This window comes from Charadrius vociferus, unplaced genomic scaffold (genome assembly GCF_000708025.1).
Source record: "Charadrius vociferus isolate BGI_N301 unplaced genomic scaffold, ASM70802v2 scaffold561, whole genome shotgun sequence".
In the NCBI taxonomy this organism is placed as follows: Eukaryota; Metazoa; Chordata; class Aves; order Charadriiformes; family Charadriidae; genus Charadrius; species Charadrius vociferus.
The window spans coordinates 246,239-256,420 of NW_009646848.1; the positions used below are offsets into that span (position 1 = coordinate 246,239).

Below are 10,182 nucleotides of genomic sequence, written 5' to 3' on the forward strand. Positions count from 1 at the left end.
AAAGTACTATGAAATGAGAAAAATGAGATATTTACATTTCTGAACTACAATCCATTGACAGACAGCTCCCTTACCCGCTTAAGAGCATAACTGATTGGAAACTCTCCAAGACAACAGAGAGGAAGAAATGAGTCTTGTGAAGAACCCACACTACTGAGCAGTGACACAGCTACTAACAAAATATAAGTATTCAGCAGCATCATTCAAAGAAAAGTGTACTTAATCAAGATGCCTAAAAGAACAAACCTCTGATTCAGAAGTAGCCCTTCTAGTAACTTTCAGTTCTCTAAGATAGCAAATTAAGCATGAAAATTTGCTTGAATAGTACAGTGCCAATTCTTTCCCCTATGTTTCATTTTTGCATCATTTCAGGCTCAGTGATTATACATTGCAGTATATGGAGATGATTATATATGACAGAATTATTCCAAGTTAACTGCTTCCGCTGTTAACCTTTACGCACAATATTTTCAGAGTAAACTGCTTCGTTTAAGTTAACATGCTTGGCATCACATGTGCAGCATGATAGAAACGTGCACACAAGCAACTAATGCATCTCGGCTAATGACTAGTAATTCGTTAAGCTGATGAACCCCTACAGCTTACAGTCTTCTGTTCATAATCTTATCTTCATCCATAGCTCATGATTGTCTTGCTTCAGTCTTCTTCACCATAAAAAAAATTAAAAGCCATTAAAACCCACTTATTTCAGTTTAAAAAAAAAAACTTATCAGCCACAACTCCTTACAGTGTCAGAAATTAATAATTATGTGAGTAACAGACGATTAGCATACCAGTTTCTGCTGGTTTTAACTGCTTGCAGCAACTCTCAATATGTGTCATACACTTTTAAGAATCAACAGTAGTGTGATCATTTCCTACTGCAGACCTACAATTTGTACCTACAGCAGTAGAAATTGTACCAGAATGCACATAAAACAGAAATATGGGGAAATACACAAAAGAAATATAAAAGATACAAATTCAATCCCTGATGCCTCATGACTTTCCAGCGTTATACAGGAAGACAGACATACAGACACTAGCTCAGTGTATTTTCAAAACTACGTATCTCTGGTGCATTGATTAGAAACAGCACAAGAGGGTTTCATTCAGGAGACAGGCAAAAAGACAGGAGCACAAACTGCAGCTTGCAACGAGGACCAAGAATTCAGTAGGAATCCATGGGTACAGAATTCCTTCCCCACTAAAACAGAAGCAATACTTGCAAACATTATTAATTCTTCTGACTCTAAGAAGTTAATTCTCATTTACTGCATTTAACAACAACATAGCAAACACAAAGAGGCAAAGAAAGAAATAAAAAAAAATGGCAAGCCAGTCATTCTGTGCTCCAGCCTGCATCCCCTTCCAAGGGTTGCAAGGGGTAACCAACAGGTCTGTGCTCCCCGACAGCACAGAGGCTCTGGGTGAGAGACGGGACAAGAGAGTCAGCATCTTAACTGGGACACTGAACACTTAAAGCTGCGTTCAGATCAGTTACTAAGAGTGTAGGGACTTGGCTGTGCCTTGATGAAGGACAACCACAAACACTGCCTGGATGTACTGTAACCCCGTGGCAAGCCTACCTGCACTACCTGAGCAGTGATAAACCCGTTGGCCATGGTGCCAGGTTCTGAGAGACATTATGGAAGATGAGCTGCAGATGACCTTTAAAATTCAAACTGGCAGCAGGTCCCAAGAACATTCACGATACCTGCTATACTGGATGCAGTAATTAAATGAAAAAGGGTTTGGACAGCCATGTGAATTTTGGCCCAGCTCAAGAAAAGCAGGAGGAAAGAAGAACAATTATCCCAGTCAAATTTCCAAACACTTGGAAGCTCAATTATCTCTGCTGAATAAATTCAGCAATTTAAGTTGCTCCTAAGCAGCAAGGGACTGAGCTGAATGGAGATCTGAGTTAATTTAAAGCTAATTTGTTTCAGAAAGTGGTGAAATTGCTTTGAGTTCAGTGCCTGAAGTCATTTCTGTAAAGTGATACTAAAATGATTAGGCTTTATGTGACCACCCCAACAAGTTCAGCAAACATTCCCTGTTTAATAACACACCTTCAGCCATATTAGGTTCCTTTACTTTGTTTGGAAGATGTAGTTTATTTATTTCTGCAAAATATTTATAGAATCATAGAATGGTTAGAGTTGGAAGGGACCTTAAAGATCATCTACTTCCAAGCCCCCTGCCATGGGTAGGGACACCCTCCACTAGACCAGGTATTTAAAGCAAAGCCCATGATATCGAGTGGAATTCCTCCTTTGACTCAAAGTTCCATGAGTTGCTGCAAGGTTGGGTAACTTTACAAATTATATGGGAAAAACACAGAGGAGCTACTAAACATAGTATATGACTTGGCTGCCCATTAAGAACATCCAACTTTATGTACAGCAAAACCCCAATTAACTAAATACTTCCCACAAGCTGGGCTGCATCCTCCCATCTTTTCCACCCAGGTCTTGTTCTGTGTCAGCAGCATTTAAATAAACAAATTAGATGCCTCCTCGGACAGCCAGGCAATCGAGTTACAAACTCCTCCTCTACTCGCATGAGGAAAATTATACCCCTTTGGATCAGCCTCTTGCAGGCTTATTTACCTAGAAAATAGCAGGAACAGACAAAAAGGGAGCATGCCAACAGAGGCCCAACCAAGCAGCTTACTGAAATGTTCAGCATGGGTCTAGGAGTCCAGAGAGAAGTAAGAAACACTACAGTTATTAAGTTTATTCAAAGTTAACAATAATTGTACCCCATTACTATAACCATCACTTTATAAAAGTTGGTATCATTATTTTTAAAAGTTAGGGGGATTTGAGACACAGAAGGCTGAAGAAATTTGCTCAAGTTTATGCAGCGGGAGGATATGAAGAATAGAACCCAAGTCATAGACCTAAAGGAAGATTTAACTCTGGGAGTATGGGCATGCAGGGAGGACTGGAGGGGATTAATTTGTTTTCCAATTTGAAATTCTTATTCCGCTTCTCACTTGCAATGACTATAAACCTCCTCAGATACAAACGATTAAACTATGTCCAGCAGGCTACATTACAACAGACGTATACAACAAATCTGCTTTTTGAGTCATGAATCAACTCATTGTTTATCCAAAACAACAGACACAAATGGCTGTCACACCTACCTACAGCTAGAGTAAAAACATTTCCACACTGAAGGAAACCAAAAATAATTTAAAAAAAAAAAATAATGAAACAACCCGAATAGAATATGGGGTTAGCGAAGAGCAGTTAGTGAGAGGAACTCTGTGAAAAAAGCCATATCGGATGTCTTCCCTATCAAGTTGAAACAGCTTAGACCCTAAAATCAGTTATGGGGCACTCACGACCTGGATTAACCAGTTTAACTCAGCTCTGAAGAAAACCGTGCTATTTTTAATTAAAACTAGTCTCAGCCCTCAAACAATGTTTGATTATTGTCCTATAATGTCATCATATAGGTTTTTATATGGACTTTATTTACATCATATTCATTGGGACACCACACCATTTGAACTAAATATTACCTTTCCTTCTCCTCCCAGCCAAAACGTTGACATGCTAAAATGTTTATCTGATTGTCCTCCCCCACTGAGGTGCATGTTTGCATAGGCACACCAACGGTGCTACACCATTTGGACAGGAAACTAAAACCAAAAGCTGAAATCTTCTCACAGCTTATCAAATCTCTACTAAAAACTGAATTCTTCCTGCTAGTGTGACTGAAAACATTAGCTTTTTCCAAATTTCACTATTTTGATTGTTTTGTTGTTTGGGTTTTTTTGTTTCGGGCTTTTTTTTTCGGTTGTTTGGAGTTTTTGTTTGGTTTTTTGGTTGGTTGGTTGGTTGGTTGGTTTTGAGTAGTTTTACTTTCATGGGATTGTACTGCAATTGTCACCGCACTGATGACTTATGTCATTAAAGTCAAAATAGGACAGAAGTAAATATCGCTATTATGTCAAGAGACAAGCATCCCAGGGTCACTCACTGTCTCTCCCTGACATTATTCCCTGTGTCAGAAAACGGGGAGTATCACATAATGCTGCCAGGGGAAGGACAACAAAAAAGAGAGAATGTGAATGTGTTTCCTGTTCTAAGCTGTCTGTAGTTAGCAATTTTGTTCTAATTTCAGGGAAAAACTGTCCAACCCTCTTAAACCTCAGAAATTAATTTTCAGTTATGTGTAGGGATAAAGTCTCTTCAAAAGATTTGTCTGTCAGCAGGTTCGGTTAAGCATTAAAGCTTTATACTTCAAACTAAACAGTGCACTATAGTATATGTTCCAGTTTGGTATAAATAAGGATGGATTACCTTATATAAACCATTCTAAAATTCTTAGCTGTTTTACAGTACCAATGTCTCTGACAGCAGCCAGACCCAGAGAATGGACATGCTGCCTTTCTTTTACTCTGATCTGAGACTTTAGTAAAAGTGACCTGCATGGCTGCTGTACTACTGTCTTTATGCTCACTGATAAACATGCAACATTGCTTTTAATCGACAGGAAAAAATACTAATTTCTCACACTATAAGATTAAATTAGACAAGTAATTAATGCAGAAAAATACTACTCAGGAGCAATAGTATTTATCCATTATTTTAATAACAGAGTATCAGTGAAAATTTTGCTGTATTTGACTTTTTCCTGCTACTTCCAGACCAGCAAATTTCCAGCTCATCACTTTCTCTTCTAGTCTTATGTTTTAGCGACAGGAAAATGCTCCCAACCTATTATAAAATTTACTTTGAAACTGAATATTAAATATCTAGATTTGTAAATCTGACTTCATTTAAGTTAGACAAATTATAACTTCTGCTTATAATTATGACATTAATAAATAGGTATTATTCCTATCAGATTACTTTTGTAGTAGTTTAAAAATAAACAATTTAACAAATAAACCATATTAAGGATATTCTTGACTAGACTTAGCTTTTCCTTAGTTCTTCCTAAAACAGAGAAGAGCAGAGATTTAATAATCTTGCCATACGTTCCATCTAATAAATTGCATTTTATATTAAAATTAAGCAATGCTAAAATCTAACAAGATGTGCATTATGAATGCTTCACTGCATGTGGACTCATTAACCCTAGTTAAATGAATAGAGCAACCCAAAATTTAACCATGACCACCATCTACTTGCAAAGTTCTCTAGTGAAGTTTTGGTAACTTATTCTTAGCACTTGTCCCTTTTAGGTCCCTCTGAAATTCTCATTTCACAAGTGAAATTTATTTTAAAAGTTTATGTTTTATAGGATTTCCACTTTATAGCCAGTAAGATTTTCTGATACATTTTGTGAAAATAGTTAATGCAATCTTTTTCTCTAATAAAACGATGAAGTGAAATCCACCCTAGAAAGACATATACTCCACTGTTTATATTTGGCGATTACCTTTCTTGACAATTAAGCTGCTATCTGTAGAAGCAAAAATCAGTATTTTGTTTCTTCTGCAGAGCTATATTGGCTTCTTTGCAATCTCCATATGTTTGCACATAAATATTCTTGAAGGCAAACTAGATCAACTAACATTTGTAGTTGCCCAGTCCCTTTGCAAAACATATTATACACTTAGGATTAATTCAGTGTAAATCATCATCCTAGCCACACAATTAAATACTATAAGCTTCCTTAACCCTCAGCTCAGACTTTCCTAATCTCTAAAAGAAAGCAATGCCAGATGGCCAAGAACAACTGCTAAGAATCAGAGGGCCACAGAGAAATACCTGAAGCTCTTAGTGATATGGTGGAAAAACACCTTCTGTTTCAACTTACTGCTGGGCCCCACTTAGATCAATTTGCTTTGCAGAACTCGTATGCGATCCTTCCATGTCAACTAATACACACGCTACTCATTTTCAAAAACTGTATTTTGTTGTCATGAATTCACAAACATGGAATTCTTGCTGGGCAGAAACAATGTACCACCTCTTTGTCATAGTTATCACATCGACAGCATGTTTGCTTCATAGCCACAGAGAGAATCCACTAACCACTGCACTTCTCCGTCACCTTCAAACGTATACATCTGTATACATACATATGTATAGATACTAAAATATGTAAAATGTATTATATATACAAAATAATGTGCATAATATATAATACACATATATAATTGGTTTTCAAATATATGAGCTGGCTGCCAGGCTGAAGGAGTAGTACAGCTCTCTGTCACACAAGGGACAAGATTAGGTCCCAGCCTTTTTCTCTGTGTCAAGAACCCAATAATGGAAAAAGATTTTTTTCTCTTTTACTATAGAACACCCTTCTTTGGGCCAACATTGAGAATCGTTCAAGATAACATTGCCTAGCATTCTGGGATGCCAAAGGAGACCACCAGTCCTCATTTTCAGAGGAAGCATCTCAGAAACACCATTTTACTATGGCGGAACACCACTTCCCATGAGACAGGCTTTCTGCTACCGCAGGCTCAGGACAATATTGCTTTGTGTCAAGCGAGCTGGTCAGATGGGTTGCCTATTGCAGCTCTACAGCTGCTAGACCAGCATTTGTTTAAAGACTCCCTGAAACACAGTTTTCCTACCTCTGTTTCCAGTTGCCTAAATCAGTCCCTGTATAAAAAAACCACAACGCCAAAAAAAAAGAACCCCACCCCCCAAAAAAAAAAACCAACCCAAAATGCTTCTTGCCTTTGTTGGAAGGTAACAGTTTAGATGTGGTCTCCGCAGCTCTGAAGACCAGGACTCTTATTCTGCTTTGAATTACAGGTTCAGAAAATTTCCTGCTTAAAAATTAGTCTTCTCTTTTTAAAAATAGAGCACATTGCATTACAAAAGACAACAGTCGCTGCTCAAGAGCAGGCAACAACTTCATGGTTTTGGGCTTGGGTTTCTTAACAGACATTCAGAAGGAAGTAATGAGAACAGGCAAACCTGGGAATGGAAAAAATGGGTTAAGAAGAAAGAGAGGACTGAAATAGCAGGGAGTTCTTCAGGACAGGGTGGAGCAGAGGGCACTGGCAGACCTGCACGGGGAGCCCGGGGCTGGGCTAGCGGTAGAGTCCAGGGCAGGAGTGAAAGATACTGCAAGAGCACAGTATCAGCACGGAGCACACACAGCGCCAAACATCCAAAACCTGTCAGGCAGCCATAGCAGAACTAATGTAGATTCCAGGTACATAGCCAGAGGTAGCAAACTACAGAACACCTGCCTGTAGTATGCTACCTTCTAGCGTGAGTTTCCATGAATAAAAAGATATGATAATGCTATTCATTTGAATGGCTCCAGACAAGAAAATAGCCTGGTTAAAAAAAATAAGAGTTTAGCAAGACTGCAGTCCTCAGGAAGGATGCATAGGAACATCAAGACTGGCTTGTAAAAGTGAGTATAAGCCAGCTAAAGTGAAGAAAGGGGGATTTCTGGACAATTTAAACCAGGCCGGTGGATCAAATTTCTATTGTAAACCACTTGGAAAAGTACCTGACATCTTGCACTTAGCATTTTTCTCTAATGTCTCAGATTCACCACTCTAGAGTACCATTTTCATTCTGTACAGCCTGGTTCATACAAAAAGCACTTTTAGAATATTAGGCAGAGATGTGGTGACAAAGTTTAATAACAAAAAGAAAAGTGGTATAAGCCTCACAAGAAAAGACATGGTGGGGTGGCTGTAAAGGGGATTAAGAGGTAAGAGTAAGAGTTGAAGAAGCACAGGGTGCTAAAGAACTGTTCCAGATGGTAGGCTGGTTTTAACCTAAGAAGCAATGTGTCTGTATAAAAGTCCAGCGGGAGCTGAGCAGACACATGAGCATGCAGATGAGGTCTGAAATATTTTTGCGAGTTAAAGGAATGGAAAAATGGACTGTGAAGGTCTGATGCAGAGTCAAGAAAACTGCTGCTTGGGAAGGAGATGAAAGCAAATAAAGATATTGCATCTAAGGAGGTGAAGGGTAGGAGATACCTAATGACTGATCACAGAGGACATGAGTAATGATATCAGAAAAAAGCTGTACCAAAACTAACCACAACATATAGCATATGAAAAAAATACTTCCAAGGTGTCAAAGTAATGCAGCATTAGGTCAAATAGCCAGTTTGATACATATCTGTTGTGTTAAAAGTCATTTATTCCAGAAATAGTTACGGCAACTTTCTGGTAGGGTTTGTGTTTTAAAAGAAATTAAAAATCACAAGTGAACCTTGATCAGCTGTTCTTCAGTGACCAGTTCTACCTTTCTAATTAAGTAAGACTCCCACAAGTTCATTTATTGTAGCATTTCAGTCTATTACTGGTAAAAGCTCATTGTTGCATGAGTGGTTCAACACCGTACCAAATCTCCCATTAACTCTTGCTCTTGAAGGTTATTTTAGTAAGTGGGTCAAGATAAACAGAGAAGCTGCTAGTAAGACTCCTAATTTGAACAATAATATCTCTACACTAGAGGTAGCTATCTGTACTAGACTGTTAACGCCTCTTTCTCCAAAATAAATCCAGGGATGGTGTTTTCATTTATTTATGAGGCATACTGTATATTTCTGGATCACAACCATGAATGATTTTGTTTATGTGCCCAAGCTTTGCAACCACCAGGAAAGCAGTGACCTTTGATTTCAAACTAGGCAAAATGTTTCATATTAGGCTATATTCATACATACTCAGTATTTCAATTAGCCTGTGATTTCCTCAACAATACTCTTCACTCAAGGATGCCTAGCTGCCAGATAATTTAACTTTTCCTCCCTCCCTTGTACATGACAATACTTTGCTCAAAGTAGCCATTATGCTTTTAACTTGCTTGCTGAGGCATTGTTACAACTCCTCATGCCCCTTGGCTGATGGAAGAAAATCAATTTTGATCCTTCAGAAGCAAGTGCAAGTCTCCAACTTCACACGCCAATGTGGACAACTGCAGCTGAAACTGAATCCAGATTAATTCACCATTCCAGTCATTTCACATTTATGCTGATACCTTAAGAGGTTAGAACATACGTGATTTATTGTTTTTAATTTGAGACGTGGGACAGAACTTCCTTCAAATGTAAAAGCAGTTTGTCAAATGAAGTTTACAAAAGGAAAATAAGGTTTATGGTGACAATGTTCTTCAAATTTAAATTAACCTGCAGCTTAATGCAAAATGAGATATTACAACAGAAGGCAAAAATCCTGCCACTGCAGGATTTTAATGCTACAATAATTCTGCTCTACCTTAAAGGACAACAATTCTGCCCTTTCTTAGATAACCCAGTTCAAAACACATACTAGAACAGCAAGTTTGAGGAATTAGTAGCAAAACTACAGTCACCAGGTGGTAATAAAGATATAGAAAGCATGTACATTTTCCCAACAGACACAAGTTTAACACTGAAGATATTCCAAGCAGGTATGCAAGAGAGGAAGGGGAGGGGGGAACTTACTGTACTGCTTCAAAGATGCACTATGCACATAATGCAGCAGTACAGGATACACTAACGAATGAAGGCAACTGAAAAGGCAGTACTCACCCAAAATATTAAATTGAAAAGGAACATCATGTATTTCAAACAACACAGGCAGCCTCTTGCCATGTTGCACTTCTTAAATTCTAAAAGGAAAACAAAGGATAGATCCAGGTAAAAGACCACGTATTTGCTGCCTTTGGGTGCACTGTATTTGTCACTTTTTATGCCAGTCCCAGTCCCAACGCCGGTCCCGGTTCCGACCCCAGTGTGGCTCTGTGTGCGTGATCCAGTTGTACCATAGAAAGCTCCAGCAGTAAAACCTCGACCAAATTGCCTCCCTGAGGTAGAAGGTTTAGCAAAATCTGAGTCTTTGCTATCCAAAGATGGACTCCGGTGAATTGAAGAATCCTCACTACTTGACTTCTCCATGATCTCTCTTTTCACAGTTGTCAGATTTAATGTATAGCATCTCTCAGCATTAAATGCAGTGCCTTGCAAATGCCACAGTGCGATAAGAGCTGTCTGTGTTTTGCTTCTCTTTTTCTTCGTACATAAGTCAGATAATCACTGCAGAATTTATTCACTGCATTGTGGCTGGCTTTATTTTTTATAGCAATGTAGGCTGTACTCTGTCTAGCTGTAGCATGGATTTATACATTAATATCCCATGCAATAGCATACTCATGATTTATCTTGATGAATCAGTTATGCAGAACTTTCATTTTTATTCAAAAGAGCCATAAGCTTTTTCCCTCCGCTTCTAGCCTACAG

General features: G+C 38.4%; 1 protein-coding gene across 1 annotated transcript in view; it reads right to left on the reverse strand.

Moving 5' to 3' along the window:
* The window catches only part of TSPAN9 (tetraspanin 9), a 107,005-nt gene extending 97,165 nt beyond the window's left edge, over positions 1-9,840 (reverse strand). Inside the window, exon 1 of the mRNA XM_009894102.1 lies at positions 9,475-9,840. Within this exon, the coding sequence (XP_009892404.1) occupies positions 9,475-9,840 (366 nt within the window). The remainder of the gene's footprint in view (positions 1-9,474) is intronic.
* Positions 9,841-10,182: the final 342 nt, after the last annotated feature.